Source organism: Podarcis bocagei (assembly GCF_964188305.1).
Source record: "Podarcis bocagei genome assembly, chromosome: 6".
Taxonomy (NCBI): Eukaryota; Metazoa; Chordata; class Lepidosauria; order Squamata; family Lacertidae; genus Podarcis; species Podarcis bocagei.
The window spans coordinates 88333870-88356226 of NC_138130.1; the positions used below are offsets into that span (position 1 = coordinate 88333870).

A 22357-nucleotide genomic window follows, 5' to 3' on the forward strand; every position below is an offset into this window, starting at 1 on the left:
GATCTGTGCAGGATGCACATTCACAACCTGCAGCGGCGCATCTGCGCACATGTGGGTTGCAATTCAGCACTTCTGCACATGCACAAAGCACAATTTAGCGTTTCTGCGCATGCGCAACCTCCGAAACCCGGAAGTAACTCATACCGGTACTTCCGGGTTTCGGCAGTGTGTAACCCGAAAAAAGGCAACCTGAAGCATCTGTAACCCGAGGTATGACTGTAATTTTTAAAACAACCCCCTACGGTGCCCTGGTGTTATTATATTCCTACAACAGGATTTCTTTGTTTCTGAGGTACTCAGAAGAAAAGTGCTTAAACAAGAAACCCCAACCTGAGAGAGTGGGGATTGTAAATATGGCCATGCAGGGCTTTCGAGACCCCACAAAGAGCTACTGCAAAATAGTTTCTTCCAGCAGGATGCTGAAACTCAGCTGGAGAGATGTCAACTTCACTTAGAGAAAATGCTGATTTATACGCCAAAGTACCCTATAATTTAGGAGACTGGTAACGGTGCAATGAACCGACAGCTTGCCAATGCATCCAGTATGTGATTTCTTTCATAGCACACCCAAACCCGGTTATAATTGTAATGGCTGTTCATGGGCATCTTTCAGAATATAACCCAGTAAACTTACATTTAGGATAATTAACAGTAACGGGAGTTTAACAGACTTCAGATTTCTTAAAGAGCAAACACACTTTACCACCCTTCTCCGCAAAAGCAAGTGCTATTTGGAATATTGTTGAGTAACTGATAGCTGAAATTCCAACGCAGCAGACATGTGTAGATGCAATGTCTTTCAGTGAAGGCTATCTTTTATTTCACCAAACTTGTTTATGTGTTGTGATTGTGAAGTGTCTTTCAGTCATGTGTCATGTGCAGATCACTCTGCCCAACACCGATGTCTCCATTTTGGGTGAAATGCTTGCAGAATGCCACACACAAGGGTCATCTGTTTACCCATTAGGGATGGGGGAGGGACTTGATTCAGTTCATATTTAAAAACAGAGCTACTAATATGCACTTTCCAGAACAACATGCAAACCAGAACACAATCATCTTTCAAAATCTGCTTTTCTATGAATTTTTGAAATGCAATTCTGCAGTAATGTAATAGTTACAAAAATGCATATATTGGGGCCAAGTGTTTATTAAAGTGCATATATTAGCAAAAATATACAGTCGTACCTTGGAAGCTGAACGCCTTAGCACTCGTACGCTTTGGCTCCCAAACGCCACAAACCTGGAAGTGAGTGTTCCGGTTTGTGACTGTTCTTTGGAAGCCGAACGTCCGGTGCGGCTTCTGCAGCTTCCAATTGTGTGCAGGAAGCTCCTGCAGCCAATCGGAAGCCACGCCTTGGTTGCCAAATGTTTTGGAAGTCGAACAGATTCTGTTCGGCTTCCAAGGTATGACTGTACAGAATCTATTTGGGAAAATTGCTTTGCAAAATGGTGTATTTTAGGCAAGACACCTATAACAACAGATAGTTGCTTCTTCACATTTGGCAGGTGCATTATCTGAAGAATATAGGAAGCTGCCTTTCCAAAATAGTGACTGGTAGCAGCTTGCCAGAGTTTCACATGGAGCTCTTCACCAGCCTTACCTGGATATACTAGAGGCTGAACCTTCAACCACCTACATTTAATTTCATTTGCCTCCATGCAGGCAGGAAAAAGTCAACATCAAAGTTTATTTTTAAAAAAAGTTTTTATTTATACTTTTCTAGTTTATGCATTTCATTAGTTTTACAATCAATTTAAGATTTCAAAGTTTGACTTCCTTCTCCCTCTTTCTGCGGTTCCTTACTTTTTTTTTTAATATCTTCTGCATATGCAAATTCATTTAATTATCTACTTTAAATATATACTCTTGTGAAACTGCAGGTTATTGCAATAATCCTGCCAATGTTTTTATCTGTTTGTAATTTATCTGTAAATATTCAATAAACCATTTCCATACTTTTATAAAAAGTTTGTTATCTCGATTTCTTATTCTTCCGGTAAGTTTTGCCATTTCTGCATACTCCGTAAGTTTTTGTATCCATCAATACCAGAGTTCCAGGGCACATTCCAGGGAAAACATTCGTGGAGGGAGTGGCCTACAGAAAGCAGGTGTGACTGGGAAGAGTTCAAAAGACCAGGGCCTGAGCTTCACCACACCTGTAGTTCAGGAAGACCCTCGGGAGCAGCTGTTTGGGAGGGGCCAAAGTGGCTGTTTCAGGAACAGAGAGGTGGAAAAGCCCCATTGTGGAAGCGCTGCTCTTGACTCCAGCTGCATCTCCCCTGGCTACTATACAATGTTTCTTTCTTGCTGGTCCTCTTGATAAGTTCGAGAGGAATCCAGCTTTTCCCCCTGTTTAAGTGCTATTGTGTTACCCCTTCATCAAAACACTGAGCTGTGTAATTACCTTCTGAGACGTGAGTCACCTTGGCTCTGAGCTCCCAGAGCTGCTTCCCTCTATAAAAGGGGCTGCGGGGTCTCTCTACCTGCTCTTCTCAAGCCACCCGTTGCACATTTAGGAAGAAATGGAGCTCTGTTGGATGCTGTGCCCACTTTGGTTTCTCGTGCTTTCGTTGACGTATTCAGCTGCCGCCCCTGCTCTTTTTGCACTGCCGCGGACAGCCGGTTGGAAGGACTTCTACCTGGCCCAGGTTGGTGGTGCTTTGCACATCTTAATGGCTTGGGGAGTGATGCTAAGTCCCTTCTAGCACAGCAAGGCTTTGCAGAGCAGCAGCCAGGGTGGAAGATGTTGGGGTACACAGGCAAACCACTGCATTAGCCGAGATCTGGTGCAGCAGTTAGTCCAGCTCATGGACTACACTCCTGGAGAGCATCTCCTTGTGAGGAAAGGTTGCAACGTCAGATGCTTTTTTGTTTAGAGAAAAGGCAAGTAGAATCATAGTAGAGTTGGAAGGGACCCTGAGGAGTATTTTCTCCAACTTACTGCAATGCAGGAATATGCAGCTGTCCCATGCGGGGATGGAACCTGCAACCTTGCTGTGATCAGCACCACACTCTAACCAGCTGAGCTATTCCAGGAGGAGTAGAAATGCTAGGAATGGTGGGATTTTTATTTTCTGCACTACATTGAGTGGAATGTCGCCCCTCACTTTTTATGCGTAGATGGAGAAAGGTATCCCCGTTCCCCAAGGTCATGGAATTCATGGGCACCCAGTGAAACTGAATGCCAAAGATTTGGTACAGACAGACAACGGTCCTTCTTCACAAAGCACAGTTATACTATGGCTGGGGGGTGGGGAGTCCCATCGTGCAAGCAGAAGTCGATTCATTTGTGCATTGAGTTAGTTGAATACTGCCCAAAGTTGGTGTTGCTTTCCTTTTGACCTGAGGCGGAGAAGCCAAAATATGGACTTTCCTTCTCAGGAGCCAAAACAACTCAGCCCTGCCCTGCCTTTCATAAGTATGGATATCAAAGGGGGAAAAAAAAGGAGGGATAAAATATCTTCCTTACCCCTTTCTCTCTCTCTCTCTCTCTGCCTGTAGGAATACCTGGACAAATATTACACACCGAAAGGAGAACATCACGTTGGAGAAATGACCAGCGGTAGCAATTCCATGACCAGGAAGGTCCAGCAGATGCAGGCGTTCTTTGGCTTGCGTGTCACAGGGAAACTGGACTACAGCACCATGGGAGTCATGAAGAGGCCTCGGTGTGGCGTCCCTGACGTAGCAAACTATCGCCTTTTCCCAGGGGAACCGAAGTGGAAAAAGAGCACATTGACATACAGGTAACAGGCTGACATCAAGTGTACAGCGGACGCTCGGGTGGCGAATGTGATCCATGCAGGAGGCACGTTCGCAACCCACAGCACCGCATCTGCGCACGCACAAGTCACAATTTGGTGCTTCTGTGCATGCGCAAAGCACAATTTAGCGCTTCTGTGCATGCACGAGCGCCGAAACCTGGAAGTAACCTATTCCAGTACTTTTGGGTTTGGCGCAGTGCACAACCCAAAAACATGCAACCTGAAGCGTCTGTAACCTGAGGTATGGCTGTACTTGAAATGTTTTAGATTGTCCCCTCTCCCCAGGAGTTTTCTTCTCGTTGTCTGGCAATCTGCAGAAGATGCAGCAATGGCCACCAACTTGGTCGGCTTTGAAAGACGATGGTGATTATGTAGTGTGTAGCATATTTCATTAGGGTGTGCACCCAGGGCCTTTTTTTGTTGGTTAGTTTGTTTCAACAAAGGAAGAAGGGAGGGGGGAAATGACATGGAAAAACAAATAAGGAAGAGGTAAAGAGGCAAAAGGCTAATGAAACAACCACAACAAGTGGTCAAGAAGCCAAAATAGGAGATTTATTTCCTGCAGAGGCAGGGCAGAATGGGAGGGTCAAGGGCAGGATAGCTCCACCTTTGGGTTCTTCCTGGCATATCCAATTTATGTGCGATCACCAATGCACGGGTCCTTTGGGACCTGGAAGAAAGCAAAACTGGGGCAAGATGGGGCAGGGCACGCTCCACTGACACACGTGTCGGCCACAAACCGGATCCCCGCACAAAATGCTTGCCACCTGTATACACCATGCATTTTCTACTGGCAAAATTATGCAACTGACTCTGGGCTTATCTTATCAGAATTCGCCTTGTGGGTTGCCTGTTTGTGCTTTTTGGGGGTATGAACTACATGACACTAACCAGGTGGCATGTCAGTTTTCCTGCAACTAAAACCCACATTTTGCCTAACCAATTGCAGTGCAAAAAGGTTTTCTAAAACAATTACATTCATGCATTTGGCATATTGCTGTTTTTGGATTGCATTGGGTTTGTCTGCTTTCAGACCCTGCCTCCTCGTTGGTGCCCATAACCACGTCATGCAGTCCTCTCTCTCACACACCGTCCTGCCTTGTTTCTTTTTCACTGTTGCTGCAGTTCTTTTCTGGGTGCACATTCCTCTCCTTTCTGGGTGTATTTACCTGAGAGTAAGTTCCTTTGCACTGAATAGGGCTCACGTCTGAGTAGGAGTGCCTGAGATTGTGCTGTGAGTTGTGTTAGTCAATAAAGAATGCAGGCTGGATTTTCCTTTATTTACCGGGTGGCAGCTGTTGTGAGACACACATCTCCCCCACCCCCAGAAATAAAAATGATATGCTATTCCCCTATTCATGTACTCGGAGCAAATATTGAGCTGATAGCAGGGTGAGATAGCAATTCTGACTGCTGAAACACATTGTTAGGGAGTTGCAGGGATGAAAGTCAGAGCGTAGAAGCAACCTAACAATGCCTCAAAAATATGTGGTGATGGGGAGAGAAAGAAGCAAACAGAGTGCGTGTGTTTTCCTTATTTTGTCTGGAAACCCAGATAGAAGGCTGTTTCAACAGTGCTGATGGGCTGCTTATGAAGGGTCCATGGTTGGGTTTTTAGAAATCATCAGACTCTTGATCTGGAATAGAATTGTCAGAATGTGTAAAGTAAAAAGGTAAAGGACCCCTGGATGGATAAGTTGAGTCAAAGGCGAATATGAGGTGCTGTGCTCATCTTGCTTTTCAAGCCAAGGGAGCCGGCGTTTGTCCACAGACAGCTTTCCCGTTCATGTGGACAGCATGATGAACTGCTTCTGGTGCAACAGGACACCGTGATGAGTGCCAGAGCACACGGAAATCCTGTTTACCTTCCCGCCACAGCGGTACCTATTTATCTACTTGCACTGGCGTGCTTTCCAACTGCTAGGTTGGCAGGAGCTGGGACAGAGCAATGGGAGCTCACCCTGTAGCTTGGATTTGAACTGCTGACCATCTGATCGGCAAGCCCAAGAGCCTCACTGGTTTAGACCACAGCGCCACCCGCGTCTCTTAAATGTGGGTAGTCCTAGTGCAATGCAATATGAAAACAGTGAACAACCAGCCTTGGTATGGAACCATGGAGGGCTGCAATCAACAAAACAGATTTAGAAAATGTGGATTTTCAACAGCGGTGCAAAAGAGTCATCAGTCATGTTTGGAATGAGATAGAGGGCTGACCACAAAGTTACTCTTGGGTCCCTTTTCTTATTAATGACAATGGCCCCACCTGAAGGATGCAACATGTCCTCACCATCAGCCAACTCAAGTATGGATCCTGCATAGACCTTCCTTGAGCTCCATGCCCTACCTAACATCCTTGGAAGCAGCTTGCAGTACTAGGGAGGCAAATTGTATGGTGGGAGACCACTCTATAGAATGTAGCTGGTACATGGGGACGGACAACTTATTTATCAAGTGTTTATCCTGATTTGCTCACACAAAGTTTCTGCAGCAGTTAGACTATGTCCAGTCTTTACAGAGCATTCATTCTGATTGCTATATGGAGTTGTTACATGACAAAGATGCAGGTTTGGGGGTTGCATTGTATTCTCAACAAATGTTCTTAAACAGCAATGAATTGAAAATACACCCAAGCACCACAGACCTTGGTTGTCTGCTAACATTTTACATGGAAAGTGCCCTTTATCATAGCTGTTTTATGGGAGTGCTCATCTACCTTTCCAAATATTGCTATCAGACTAGGAAATTTAGTTTGGCTCACATTTTGCATTAAAATTCACACTTCCCAAAACAATACACCAGCCGTAACCCAGCTATCCATCGAAAATCACACTTCTCCAAATTTTGTTCTCCAAACCAAAAATGCATATATCTGGATAAAGCGTGCATTTAAGTGCAGCATGCAAAAATGAATTACTTTAGGAGGAAATGTGTATGTTAGGCAAAATTGCATAAAATCCTGGTGAATTTTCATGAGATTTTTAAAAAAATGCAAACTAGTGCAGAAATGTGAGTTAAATTAGAAACTTAAATTGCAGGTTCCTCCGTTCCCAGTTCAAATTATTACTCTTTCTTTACTGTATGTGTTGGATTTCCCCTTATTTTGACAACCTGGCTTTACCATTCCCATCATTCAGGAGCAGCTAGGGGGCAGTGGGAGGTCCACTGTGGACCTAGCCCGCCAGCAGCCACATCACTGCTGGCAAACCAGGAAGGGGTGAGGGAGGGCTGTGGTCAGGCCAGGATGGTTCAGGCACACTGTCAGGAGCACCAGGTTGGCTATGCCGGTACACCTGAACAACCCCATCGCCACTGCCACCCAGTCTCACCTTACTCGCAATCCCAGTTCACAGCAACAGGTGAGAGGGGGACAGTCTACTGCATCACTCTTCCTCTCTGGCCGCTCCTGCCATCGTTGCATATCTGCATCCTGAAATATGTCATTTCCCTCCTCAGAGTAACAAAATATACATCAAGCCTGAGTCATGCAGATGTTGACAAGGCCGTGGAGATGGGGTTGAAAGCCTGGAGTGCGGCTGCCCCTCTGAATTTTGTAAAGGCCACCTCGGGAGAAGCGGATATCATGATATCGTTCCAAAGCGGAGGTAACTGTTATCGCTAAATTCTGCGACACTAGCTGCTCAAACTTTGCGCTATTGTGAAGAGGTTAAGCTGGGCAAAATAATAAGGCAATTTATTTATGCTGGTTTAGATGCACGGAACCGTCCCTGGAAAAGTGGCAAGTGTGAAAAATGGCTAGAGGGTGAAAGGGCAGCTGTAACAAAAAGGGAACATTTCTAAATATTTTTAAAAGCTGGGCTCTGCCCTGAAAATGTTCATGGCCAAACACATTGCACAGTTCTGCATTAGAGTGCTTTAGGAAGGCTGCCACAGAGCTCATATGGAAGTGCTGTTTGTGTGACACGGAAGTGCTTCCATGGGGTATGCCTGTGTACAAACTCCCGAATTCCTGGAGCGGTGCTACTCCCACCCCCCTCCAAGTCTTCACTCAGTGTTAGGGCCAGAGTTCAGCTCTTAGCAGCAGCAGCAGCAGTCACAACAACAGCAGCGTATCCATAGAGCATTATCAACGTAAGCTGCATTTTTAAAGTAAAGGGAGAAGAACCTGCCCCGAGGAGCTTACAATCCAAAATTTGACATTAGGGAGAGAATTGAGGCAGGGAGTAGTGAAAGAGAGAAAGAGGTACAACAGGAATGATGTGGGTGTATACTGTACGGCTGACCTTGATTTTGTTGCTGTTGACCTGAGATTTTAACAGGGAATATTTGAAAGAAGTGCAGCCAGTGTGCCGTGGCGCCCTGGGGTGCCTTGAACGATGCAGCAGGCAACACTGGCCTCTGTCCCTCTTTCCTTCCCTCCCTCCTCTGATGCCCTCTCACGTCTCTGCCTCCCAAAGGCTTGCACAGCTGTTTGTTGCAGCGGCCCTGGCTACAAGCTCCCCAGGCAAATCGTGCCTCTGGGGCTGGCCAAGGGGTGCTGCTTGCCAGGAGCTGAGGTGGCCTCAGAGGAAGCAAGCAAGCAGGTGAGGGAGTCCAGCCACCCAGTCCGCCAGCCCTTGCTGTTGGGAATGGACAGACAAGACTCAGGCCCCTGTGGGGCAGTGTGAAGAGGCACCTCTCTTTGGTGCAAGGGGGCAGCTCAGAGACCAGGGGTAGCAGCTGCGGCTGCTCAGAGGACTCCCAAGGAGAGGGGAGAGGAGGCTGAGGGAACACCGCACAAGAGATGGTGTTCAAAAAAGGGTGTTCAACAAAGAGTGAGAGGCTGCCAGCTCTGCAGGCAAGGGGTGACATAACTGGGCTCCTGAGCCCCACAGGGGTGCCACAGAAAGAATGTTGTTGGTCAAGGGAGCCATGGATTCAAAAAGGTTGAAAACCTCTGCATTAGGGGCATCAAAACCTTGCATGTACTGTATATGAAAAATGACCATTTCAGGCAATCACATAGTGACTTATAGGAGATCTTGGTCTTTGTACCCAGACCCTAGCAGATGTGTAAGGGATTTTGCAATATGTGTCAGATTCCATTGAAATGCTCTTGTTTGTGGAAGCCGCTGACACCACAACAGAACGCATTGTGCAACTTATGTCTCTCTGATCTAACCATTACACCACCTGCCATGACTGCAAAGTCACATGATGTTCCTTGTACTCTGTGTTAGATCATGGGGACTCCTATCCATTTGACGGCCCACGGGGGACTCTAGCCCACGCTTTCGCACCTGGGGAAGGACTGGGCGGAGACACCCATTTCGACAACGCAGAGAAGTGGACGATGGGAATGAATGGTAGGTACAAAGCCACACAATGACCCGAAAGCACCCAAAAGAAGCAATTTGTCCCCAGCTAATCAAGTATGGCAGAATGCACAGACAACTGAATATGTATCAGAGAGAAACTCACCATTGCTTATATGAAATATATTGTTTTGCATCATGTAGGGTTTAATCTATTCACTGTCGCGGCTCATGAATTTGGCCACGCCTTGGGCCTTGCCCATTCGGCCGACCCATCAGCTCTGATGTATCCAACATATAGATACCAACATCCATATGGCTTCCATCTCCCGAAAGATGACGTGAAAGGGATCCAGGCCCTTTACGGTAATAATTTAGATGCTTGCTTTTATTTATTTCAAGAGTTCTTTCTCCAGATCGAACTAGAGGGCAGCGTACAGTATAAACAGCAATCTAAAAGCAACAGAGAATAAAATCATATGTCAGTTACAAAAGCAGCAGCACAGAGGTGAAACTCCAACCTTTGCTTAAAAATCCAGCCACCGAGAGTGAGACGGGGCAGCGCAAACTTCATGGCCATAATAATAATATATTATTTATACCCCGCCCATCTGGCTGGGCTTCCCCAACCACTCTGGGCGGCTTTCAACAAAATATTAAAATACAATATTGCATCAAAGATTAAAAGCTTCCCTAAATAGGGCTGCCTTCAGATGTCTTCTAAAAGTCTGGTAGTTGCCGTTCTCTTTGACATCTGGTGGGAGGGTGTTCCACAGGGCGGGTGCCACTACCAAGAAGGCCCTCTGCCTGGTTCCCTGTAACTTTGCTTCTCGCAGTGAAGGAACTGCCAGGAGGCCCTCAGCGCTGGACCTCAGTGTCCGGGTAGAACAGTGGGGGTGGAGATGCTCCTTCAGATATACTGGACCGAGGGCATGGCAATGCTGCCACTTGTCAGGACTAGGATGGAGCAGAGCAGTGGAGAGGGCCAAATAAGTGAGCAGTGGGAATGCTCACCTTCCCTTCCCCTTGCTGCCACCCCATGCCCCACCCCATTCCAGGAAGCAGCAGGACCACCACAAATTTAAAACAAGTGTTGGGTTAATCTGGGATGACCTATTCTTACAAACAAGTTATAATTTGATGTTATGTTCGGCATGTGTGAACCAGCCCTCTTCAATACAGTTTTTCATAAAATTCACAGCCTGACTATTCAAATATCACGATCCACCAGAAGTTCCAGAATGCAGTTTTTTGTATTGTTACAGATATGGAGTTAGTGAATGTCAGAAACTAGTAAAATGGTAGAATTTAGATAATACTGGAGTACTGAAGGGAGGATTCTAGGCAAGTAAAAAATAATAATACAGCCTAAGCTTCCTTTCCAGGTCAGGGATAGAGGCCTTAACATGACAAAAGATGTTGATATTGATTAAAGAGGAATCATTTGGGTCTGTGCCAATAGAAGTTGCCAAAGAAAATTTTCTGTGCAAAACAAAATTGCTCTTTTGTACCCCAAAAAGCAAAACCGGAGAATAGTTGGCACAGGCCAGTGTTAAACATACTGTAGAAGATATAAAAATGAGGTGGAGGGTAGAATCAATGGGTTGTATTCAGTTATGTTTTACTCAGGATACACCCATTGAAATGAATGGACATAACTAACCTAGGTTCATCAATTGCATTGGGTCTACTCTGAGCAAACTTTAGTTGAATGCAACCCAATATATTGGATGGGGTAAAATGGGACTCACTCAGGATACATTGCCACAGGGAAGTCAATATATGTACTAAGTGCAGTTTTAACTTGGTTTGTGCGTCGTATTCTAGGGTCACGGCTATCTGGATCCAAAGTACCACAAGTTCCGCATCCGCCTCTTCCCAAACCACCAGCTCCGGCTGATCCAGACCACTGTGATGCCACGTTTTCGTTTGATGCTGTTACGATGCTAGGGAAAGAACTTCTTTTCTTCAAGGATAGGTGAGATTCCCGCTTGATCCAACCTGCGAGAGGCGAGGCTATATCAGTCCTTGTGTTTTCCAAGCCTTTTTTGGGTTGTTGCTTTTCTAAGGAAACTCCCAACTCTGCTATCCAAATATGGCAATTGAGTTCAAAGTCCCTCCTTTGCAAAGAAAAATGAAATAATCCCTTGGTTGCAGGACCAGGCATCAGACTTCCCATACCCCAACCTGTGTAATAAGAGACCAATAAGACTGGGTTTTGGGTCAAAACAGGTCACAACTTTATTGAATACAGATGAAAGAGGTTTGGCTTGGGCATGGGGCAATCTAAATACTTCTGGCCCGCCTCGAGAAGTGAAGCATGGCCAATCCAGGTGGGGGTTCCTAAGACTTACATCCAATAGGGTGACCCCCACAGGGACTGTCGTCTGGGGGAGTGCCTTCAGCCCTGGCCCCCCTGGGCATGTGGACATGGCCACTCCCTCTGGATCCCATTAACGGGATACCCCAGCATTTGGAGGGGCAGGTGGAGACTACAACCTCCCCTCCATCCAAAACAAAGGATTGCCCCAATGCCCAACCAGTTATGATGATTGCTTTGAGGTAGGCAAAACCACCAATTCAGTGCCAATTAGCCATGTGGGCAAATTCCTACCCGGTCCCTTGAAGAATGGCGACCACCATAGCCACAGCAAAGTCATTGACTATCGGCTTAAACTGAGGGTAGGTTGGTGGCAGGAACAAACAGGTTGAGCAAGGGGCAGATCTGAGGGAAGCCTACCATCGGCTCCATCTCCGCCCCCGGCACAGCCCAAGCCCCAGCCTGCAGCCCCATTTGTCAAAGCAGGGGGCAGGCTAGGATTTGGTTCCTGATAGACAGAGAGGGTTCGTGCCCCCTCCACCTATCAGGAAAGGCACAGCAGTTTCAATTCCCATGTTGGGGCCCCAGTGAAGCCTCCTCCGTCCCACAATGCCACCGCATGCAAAAGGGGTGAGTGGACTTGTTGTTGAAACTACAGTGGTACCTCGGGTTAAGAACTTAATTCGTTCTCGAGATCCGTTCTTAACCTGAAACTGTTCTTAACCTGAGGTACCACTTTAGCTAATGGGACCTCCCGCTTCCAGCGCGCAGCCGCCATACAATTTTTGTTCTCATCCTGAGGTAAAGTTCTTAACCCGAGGTACTATTTCTGGGTTAGTGGAGTCTGTAACCGGAAGCGTCTGTAACCCGAGGTACCACTGTACTCTCTCCTCCTGTGGTTTTCAGAGGCCTATTGCCTCCGACAGTGGAGCCCTCGTGACTAGCAACCACTGGTAGCCTTACTGTAACCTGAGGTACCACTGTACATTGCTTCATATACAGCTCTTGGTTTTGAAGAATGCATCTCATGTTAGCTTCCCCTTTATCTGCTTCCTGTTGTCAAAATGACTAGTCTCTTCTCCCACATTTGTTAGCTCAAGCCTAGAAGTAGGGATGGATGAAATGTTTCAGTTTCTAACAGCAAAAAAAAACTATCTACTCATCTCAGGTCTCTCGCTTAAAAATCAACAAGAGGAGACTGAGTGGAGATATGGTAGCCATCTTCAAATATCTAAAGGGCTGTCACATGGAGCTCCTTAAGGTACTACTACTAATAATAATAATAATAATAATAATAATAATAATATATTATTTATATCCCACCCTCACCAACCAAAGCCATGCTCAGAGCAGCTAACAACAATAAAAGTAACACAACGTTCTAAAATCAATTCATTTTAAAATCAATTCAAAATCAAATTCATGGCAACCATTGGGCTAGAGTTCTGTGAGGATTACCAAAGGAACTGTGCCAAAGGCCTGGTGGAACAGCTCTGTCTTGCAGGCCCTGCGGAAAGATGTCAAGTCCCGCAGGTCCCTAGTCTCTTGTAACAGAGCATTCCACCAGATCGGGGCCACAGCCGAAAAATCTCTGTCTCTGGTTGAGGCCAGCTTAACCTCCCTGTGGCCCGGGATCTCCAAGATGTTTTTGTTTGAAGACCATAAGGTCCTCCGTGGGACATACCAGGAGAGGTACGAGGGTCCTGGGCCGTATAGGGCTTTAAAGGTTAAAACCAGCACCTTAAACCTGATCCTGTACTCCATTGGGAGCCACTGCAGCTGGTATAGCACCGGGTGAATGTGATCCCACAGCAAGGAGATTCAGGAAAAACTTTCTGAAAGTAAGAACTGTTCGACAGTGGAACAGGCTTCCTTTAAAGATGGTGGATTCTCCTTCATTTGAGGTTTTTAGCAGAGGTTGGGTGGCCATCTCTCAGGTATGATCTAGTTGAGATTCCTGCATTGCAGGGGGTTGAACTAGATGGCCCTTCCAACTCTATAATTCTATGAGTAGGACATAATCTGGTCTTGCCCCCTTGATTTGTCTGGCAAACAGCCTGAAAGCAAAAGCATTGTCCATGCTGGTAGCCGCACTTCTCGTACTGGTTGACAAGCCAGTGAATTCTGAGACTTAAAAGCATCTTGAGATGCAAACATTTTCTGTTCAGTTTGCTTTTGCTTCCTTCTTCTCCCCCTGAACAGGCTCTTCTGGAGAAGGCAGGCTCAGCTGAAGTCAAGCGTACAGCCACTTTCCATCACAAGCTCTTTCCCTCAGCTCATGTCAAACGTGGACGCTGCCTACGAAATCGCTGACAGAGGAGTTGCTTATTTTTTCAAGGGTGAGTGACTCTTGAAAGCTGTTGCACTTTGGCTCCAGAATATTAAGTATACCAAGGATTATTGTGCATCATTTCCATATTGACAACACTTACTAAGGTTCTTATGCATTGTGAGAAATATCATTATTGCGTAGCGTGTTCCCGCCTCCCCCCCTCCCGGTGGAAATAAAGACACATGACACAATTATTTAGGTTAATGGGCAAAAAATGGCCACAACTTTATTGGTTACAGGAATGAGCGGTATTGGCTTAGGTATTGGTCCTAACCGACTATCTGGCTTCAGCCCATTTGCTTGAAGACCGGGAAGGGTTAACCACCAGTAAGGGGAGACCTACTGATGCACAACAACTAGGAACTCCCCCGGGGTCACCACTCAGGGGCGTGCCTTAGGCCCTCACCTCCATAGGCTTCGGAAAGGGCCACGCCCCCGGAATCCTTTACCGGACTACCCTTCAATATTTGAGGAAGGTGATGGTGCTTCCTCCCCCCCCCCTTCATCTACATGACAATACCCCTACCAATGAGCTGAGGCAGCAAAAGAGGGAGATCCCCGGCCGCGCCAGTGTGATATAGCGCAAGCCACGCCCCCCTAGGTCAGCCGATTGGCTGGCCAGGGGATGACGCAGCCGGGGATTCCCTCAATTGCAGGGAGGCTGAGAGCCAGCCCCCGCATACGTGGAGAGGGAGTGAAGCCCGCAACTCCACCTCCTCTCAAGTTCGGAAGTGGTTTTGTCAGTTTAAGCCACTCAGAAATTGCCATGCCTAGCTGGGAGCAGCATTCAGCTTAGCAGGCTGCATGGTGAGGCAGAGAGTAGCTAACAGGGTGCCGTACAGATGTTGTTGGACTACAACTTCTATCCTCCATGAACACTGGCCGTGCTAGTTGGGGCTGTTGGGAACTTGAGCCCCACAACATCTGGAAGGGGGCACTATGATGGATAACCTTGACATAACACCATTCTGAGAAGAGGGCTCTGGAAAAATAATGGAGGTCACCAATTCAGGGCGCCATTTTGATTTCCCCAAGCCTCCTCAGAATGTGGTCAGCAATGGGAAAGGAAGGAAGCTTTCAGCAGTGCTCCTCCCCAAGCAAATTTAATGGGTTTCTATTGGCTGTGGTTGATTTTCTCCACTTCCAGTGAGTGAACTCAATGGGTTCTTCTGTTGATGGAATTAGGCACAAATCCAAACACACTTTGTAGAATACTCTTCGCATTGACATCAGACATGTGTCAGCAGTTTTGGTCTTTCAACACATATTAAAGCCAATAATAATAATAATAATAATAATAATAATAATAATAATAATAATAATAATAATTCCCACGCATTCCTGGGTTAGCAACCTAGCCACATTTCAATCATATACTAGTTTTTCTGTTGTTCTAATTCACCTATGGGGAACCACAGGCCTAATTCAGTCTTTCAGGACTCCCCACAAGGCCAGTTCAGCCAAACCACAACTACCTGACATCATATGTTAGCCAGAAGGGGGTTTGCAGGCTCCATAAATCAGCAAAAACCTGTGTCCCTACTACTACTACTACTACTACTACTACTACTACTACTACTACTTGCTGTTGTTGTTTTTATAATATTGCTGACATTACTGGTTTTTGTATTCTACCATACATGCTTTGAAATTTTTGTAGTTATGTGGTCTATAAGTACCGTACACAAGTAAATAAATCAAAGGTTAGATGTCGGGAGATTCAAGCTGTAAATGTCCTCGAAGCAAATATATTGTTGTGTTGTTGTTCTTGCTGTTGTTGATTCCTGTTTGCCAGGCCCCCATTACTGGACAACTCGCGGGTTCCAAATGCAGGGCTCTCCGCGAGCCATCGCAGACTTTGGATTTCCTAGGAATGTGCTACAAATAGATGCAGCTGTCTACCTGAGGGATGAAAAGAAGACGCTCTTCTTTGTAGGAGATGACTATTACAGGTTCATTTGTTATTGCCTCTTAATACAAACTTTTTTTTGGGGGGGGGGGAATCACTTGTGAAACCAGACATCATCCCTTGGTGCTGAAAAGGAGAGATGGGAAAAGAGGACATGATTTCTTTTCTCGTAATATTTGAACTTGGAGTCACCTAGTTAAGGTGATTGGTTCAGAACCAATTAAGTGTAAGCTCTGGTGGGTTCTTTTCAGCTGCCCCTCTGCAAAACAGGTCTATTGCATGGAGGAGAATGCAATTGTAAGCATCCTTTTTTCAAAAAAGAGGGCAAGAGGGAGAAATGCTCAGGAAGTTTATCTTTTGCATGCCCATTCCCTGCCCTAGGGCTGTATTTTTAACAAGTTTACAGCTATGCTCGTCACCTTCAATTGTGGGGGTGTTTCACTGCAGCTGAACAGACATTCAGGTGGCAATCTTATACTCCTCTAGGAACAAGTCCCACTGAACTCAGTGTGGCTTAGTTCTGAGTGGAAATGTCAGATACAGATTTCCATACCTTGATCAGGATGGAACTATGGCTTCCCTTTTTCTAGAATTACTTATTACACTATCCAGACAACCTGTTGCCATCCCCAATCCACACTTCTCAGTGGATAATTTGCAAGGATTGGGGCTTCCATTTAAGTATTAAACCTTTGGTACCAAATAGTATGGGAAACAGCCTTACTAGAAAAAATAACCAATAAACTGAAACTGACGCAGGGCTCAAATAGAAGACGCCTTCACCCCGGTATGGCTCCCCTTTATCACATACACAGCCCAACAAGACAATGACAAAAATCCACCAACAGCATACAAATCAATATGGCTAACCTGATCCAAAACACCCACCCACCCCACTCACACACAAAAAACATAGATCACCACAGCCAATCACAAACAAACAACCACACCCTGGGCCAACCCCAACCTCTCTCACCACCAAAGGAACAAAAGTGAATAGCACAGAACCTGCACAAGCGACACTGACACAAAACCCCACAAATATTAAGTATAATAGAAACATTGCCACCCGACCCCACTCCCCCCCTTTCCCCTTCCCCTTCTTCTTCCTAATGTCTCAACAAATGAAAGTGATCTGTAAAAAAATGTTACTTGGAGAAAAGAGAGAGAGAGAGAGAGAGAGAGAGAGAGAGAGAGAGAGAGAGATTGCACATACTTTTGTAAACTAAGAAAATCTTTAATAAAAATACATTTTTAAAAGACTATTAAACCTTTGATTAGGTAAAATTCATAAAGCACACTTTTTAATGTGCGCAGTCATGAGAGAGAGAGAGAGAGAGAGAGAGAGAGAGAGAGAGAGAGAGAGAGAGAGAGAGAGAGAGACTAGTGGAAGAACCAAACATGCACAAATTCCAGATTAATCCTAGACATTTTCCAAAAAGAATCCAAGGGCAGGTGGAATCAAAGGTGGGTTACCACTGATCTGCTGAAGACTAACAAGATGGAATGTGAGAAATCTGCCCCTTGCCTAGAACAAAGAGAAGTACTTTTTTGCATAATGCACAGGTCTCTACCACAAGATACAGTGATGCCTATTGACACAGATGCGTCTGTCAGCAGCTATTAGTCACGTTACCTAATGGAACGTCCATATACAGACACAGTATAGCTCTGTATATACCATGTTCTGTTTATGAAGACCCAAAGCTATCTGGCTCACTGCTGTTAAAAACAGAATGGCAGGCTTGGGCTTGTTTGTTTGTTTACTAGATTTATTCCATGCCCCTCTATACAAAGAAATATTAACTGTGTGCTAAGATGGACCTTAGTCTATTTAGACAAACTAAGTGATCAGGCAATGATAAGCCTCAAGTCACAACTAAACAACGAACTAGATGAGACCTGGCTAGGCAATTCTTTCACACAATCAAAAGCACTTTTGACTCAAAGCTTGCCGTCCCATTGCAATCATTACAGCGAAACTGCTTTTCCAAGAACGTCTTGCATATGGTATAAAAATAAACCTTCTATAGCGTGGGTTGAAACCTATTTATATCTTGATAGACAAGAGCAGTAGGTTTGAAATTCTCCTTTTATGGCATTCCTTTCTCTCAAAAGCTATGACGAAGCCAAAAGAAAAATGGAGAAGGATTTCCCAAAGAGCATCGAGGACGAGTTCTCGGGAATCAGTGGCAGGATTGATGCAGCAGTAGAAGTAAATGGTAAGTAGTTACTCCATCATGAATCACCATCAACACAGGGTAGCTAATGTTACACTGCAGACTGGGCGACAGCTTACATTATGCCTGGGCAATGGCCAAGGTGGCTTGGGCTGATGGGAACTGGAGTCCAACAGCAAAGGGTACCACATTGGCTGCCCCATCTTAGACAAAAGCAGGACTTCCTGGCAAAGGCATCACTGCCATTTACCAGGACGCAGAGGGGTAGGACAGAGGTACCATCCCAGTAGGTGGCAGGGAGGCATGCCAACTGCTCAGACACATGGCCTTGGTGTCCCAGAGACCACAGCCCACCCATCACATAGTTGGCTGAACTATCTTTTAGGCTAAGAACCAAGACACCCGTAGCCTACTAATGCATCACTGACTCATCCATCTTACTTCCCCTACAATTCCTTCTCAGGCCCAATGAAAATGTGACATTGGGGGGCAAGGTTTGGCCGTGTAATAATTCCATATGGTTTATATAATTTCAATACACCTACCCATTTGGTGTGGGTGCAGGATCAATACACCCATGATCTGTGATCCTGGACAGCAGGATCTTCTTCTGCCTATATAAATGTTTGCAAGGGATAAGTACATTTGCACCAAACTCTTATACAGTGGTGCCCCGCAAGACGAATGCCTCACAAGACGGAAAACCCGCTAGACGAAAGGGTTTTCCGTTTTTGAGCTGCTTCGCAAGACGATTTTCCCTATGGGCTTGCTTTGCAAGATGAAAACGTCTTGCGAGCGTTCCGATTTTTTTCCGCTTCCCCCCCTTTTTCTAAGCCGCTAAGCCGCTAATAGCCTTTTAGCCGCTAAGCCACTAAGCCTTTAATAGCCGCTAAACCGCTAATAGCGCTAATCCGCTAAGCCGCTAATAGGGTTGCTTCGCAAGATGAAAAAACCGCTAGACAAAGAGACTCGTGGAACGGATCAATTTCATCTTGCGAGGCACCACTGTACAACAAAGTGCTTTTACCTCATATTTAAATCAGGCCACAGAGGACAGATTTTGCAAGCATTTGCAAAGTAAAGCAGAGCAGAACTGAACACAGTAAAGTGCAGTAATACAAGCCCACTGGAGACACAATCTTTCCTTTACTGCTCGATAAGGCAGAGTGGGTTTGGGGGAGGGGAGGAATCAATGCATTTGAATGGTGAATTGGAAATTTTCAGTGAAAAATATATAACACCCCAATTTTGCATGTGTTCAAAGAACACACAAATGTGCACGTGTGGGCCATTTTCAGATCCAGAAGAGAGTGGGGCAGGCTTTTGCGCATTCTGCCGATGCATGCGATGACCCTGAATGCAATCCTTGCACAAATCAGGGGTTGCCTGTCCCTAGATGCATATCATATAGGGGATTTGGTACTCTATCCCCTGGAATAAAAATGCAATCACTCGTGCAACTTTAAGATCAATAATGCCTAAGCCTAAGACGCTGAAGAGCTGCTTACCTCAAAGGCAAAAAGAATTCAGATTTGAAATAAGTTATTAAGTGCTGTGTACGCAATGCAGAAGTGCTACTGAGGCCAGTTTAGGGTGCACAGTCTCCCATCAAAGCCTTCAGAATTGATGTCATCTCAAGCGGCTTTCCTCAGGGAACCCATGTAAAGTTCTCTGAAGAGCATCTGAAATCCAGTCTTTTCAGTGGTGGCACCGAAAAGCTGTGGAACCCCCATCCTCTTGAAGGCTTGTCAAGCTGCACCTCTACAGTTTTGCATAGCTTGTGACACACTTTTGGCACGAACATTTCCTTGCTGCTGTTGTGTTACTTTGATGGATGTTCTTACATAATTTTCTTTTAAAGGTCGGTTTTATCATTGCCTCCCCTTTTTTGTTATTGTACACTGCTTGGTTATTTTCTTATGGAAAACGGGTACATCAGCTGATTAAACAAAGAAAAGAAGGAACTTTGTGAGTGGGGATACAGAGGTCGTATTTCACAACTGTACCAAGAAGTCTATAGTATTGTTTGGTTCCTCGAAAATTAAGCCCCCTGATTAGTAGTTCCTAGTTTTGTTTCCTTTCCTTTTTAGGTCACATTTACTTCTTCTCAGGCCCCAAAGCCTATAAATACGACAAGGAAAAGGAAGATGTGGTTAATATTGTGAAATCCAGCTCCTGGGTGGGCTGCTGAACTGAAGTGGGAAGTGGATTATCACAGTGAGCTAGAAGATAACTGGAAACTTTGGAGCATGTCAGCGAAAATCACATTCTGCGGATTTGATTCCAGAAGCACAATGGCAAAAGGATGTGCCGTCATTGCTCAAGCCCAGAAAAAAAAGAAGAGGGGGAACACATCGAAATAAATGACACAATAGCATTTCAAGATAGCTTGGGGAAATCCCTAGGGGGGAAATTCCATGTACTCATCTTTTAAAAGTCTGGTATCTTCAGGGATAGAAAGCAAAGATGGATCCCAATGCTCTGCTGACACTTCTACCCCAACAATGTTTCCTCAGAACAACGGTTGCATTATGCCAGGGGATAGGGATAGGGATGATCGCCACCACTGAAGGGGTGCCATTTCCATCCCATAATGCCCCTGGAACCACACTAAGCACCACACAGCATCACTGAAAGCGTGTGATGATGTGTTGAAGTGCAAATGATGGCAACTGGTTGTGTGTTTCAGTCAAGGATTACTGTTGTTAGCCGCTCTGAGCCTGGCTTCGGCTGGGGAGGGCGGGATATAAATAAATTTTGTTATTATTATTATTAAGGATGGGAGAGAAGTTCCATTCAGGCCCCACCTACACCATATATTTAACGCATTATTGTGCCACTTTAAACTATCATGGCTTCCCCCCAAAGAATCCTGGGAATTGTATGGGTGCTGAGAGCTGTTAGAAGCTCCCTTCCCCCACATGGTTCTACAATTCTCAGAATGGTTGTAAAATGCCTCTTCTTGGATTTTTTTGCTCTGTGAGGGGAACTCCAAACAACTTTCACCCACCACAGTCTGCAGGGAAGCTGTGGTTGTTTGAAGCTGTACGATAATACTTTAAATGCATAGTGCAGATGGCACCTCAGTTAATATTTAAAGACAGATTTGCCTAAGTCATGCTTTCTGAAACAATACACAAACCGGTAACTAAAGCCATCCTTGGAACATTGCCCTTCTCCTCCCAAGAAATGTATACAATAATACAAAAGTGTGCACTCAAATGCATATGTAAGGCTGGAATGTCCCTCTAAAATTTTGGAATGCAGTGAGGGGGCTTTTTATATGTCTTGAAAATGAGGAAGAAAAATGTCTAGGGCAAACGAGATGGGAGAGCAAACCAAATTGTTACCCAGAGGAATGGATGCAAAATAATTCATGAGGGAAAGTATAGATTAATGACTTGCCTAATCCTTGGATTTTTATGTTGTGAACCGGCCTGTGATCTTCGGATGAAGGGTGGTATGCAAATTTAATAATTAATAAATAATATATTGATGAAAACAACATATAGAAATGTATTATATTGGGGAAACTGCTTTGCAAAAATGTGTATACATATTAGGCAAAATTGCATAGAAAAGTGCATTAAAATGCTGGAGAGTTTTCATGGTAAAAGAAATTTGCATAAAACGGATGAAAAAAATGTGGAGTACTGGTCTTAGGATTGGGGGGGGGGTTAAAAATGGTCAGAGTCACCCATCCCAAGTCATAGCTGCTGCTTGCAGCAGAAGTAACAAAAATGAAAGCCTGCTGCCACCCCATACGTCATCTCGGGAAAATAATCTCTTCACTTCCTCCTGCAAAAGAAAATCAGCACATGACCCACATTCACTGCTTGCAAATGGGGTGACATGTCTGTGGTGGCCATTTTCACCCCACTCTAGTTTCAGATCACAGGTGAGTATTCATTCCAGAAGAAGAAGAAGAAGAAGAAGAAGAAGAAGAAGAAGAAGAAGAAGAAGAAGAAGAAGAAGAGTAGTAGTAGTAGTAGTAGTAGTAGTAGTAGTAGTAGTAGTTTGGATTTGATATCCTGCTTTATCACTACCCAAAGGAGTCTCAGTGTGGCTAACATTCTCCTTTCCCTTCCTCCCCCACAACAAACACTCTGTGAGGTGAGTGGGGCTGAGAGACTTCAGAGAAGTGTGACTGGCCCAAGGTCACCCAGCAGCTGCATGTGGAGGAGCAGGGAAGCGAACCCAGTTCACCAGATTACGAGTCCACCACTCTTAACCACTACACCACACCTGAGGCCAGGTTGCACTCTACACCAGAGTAGAGAACTTATTGTGTTGAGTCTAAGGGTGGCATTTGCTCCCAGGCAACCTTTCAGTGGCAGGTGGACATTAGTGGTGATTCTTGTACCCAGTGCTTTTTTTTCTAGAAAAACAAGTCTTGGTACTCACCAACAAGTGAGGGTGGCTGTGGGGCATAGCCTGACATCAAAGAAAGGAAGCATTTCTCCATGCTTTCCAGTTTATTATAGCGGGAAAAGTAACCTAACACAATCTGTACTGAGAATCACAGCGATGGTGGCAAGCATGCTCACTGTCTCTGCAGTGATTGCAACCTCAATTACTGTGTTATTTTTTAAGCTG

At 45.3% G+C, this 22357-nt stretch overlaps 1 protein-coding gene across 1 annotated transcript; it reads left to right on the forward strand.

Moving 5' to 3' along the window:
* Positions 1–2515: 2515 nt before the first annotated feature.
* On the forward strand, positions 2516–21232 carry MMP20 (matrix metallopeptidase 20). Its single transcript, XM_081197682.1, has 10 exons — positions 2516–2652; positions 3506–3750; positions 7222–7370; positions 8946–9071; positions 9225–9386; positions 10848–10998; positions 13543–13679; positions 15468–15624; positions 17700–17803; positions 19852–21232. The coding sequence occupies exons 1-10, from the start codon at positions 2527–2529 to the stop codon at positions 19950–19952; spliced, it is 1458 nt and encodes a 485-aa protein (XP_081053808.1). The 5' UTR covers positions 2516–2526; the 3' UTR covers positions 19953–21232.
* Positions 21233–22357: the final 1125 nt, after the last annotated feature.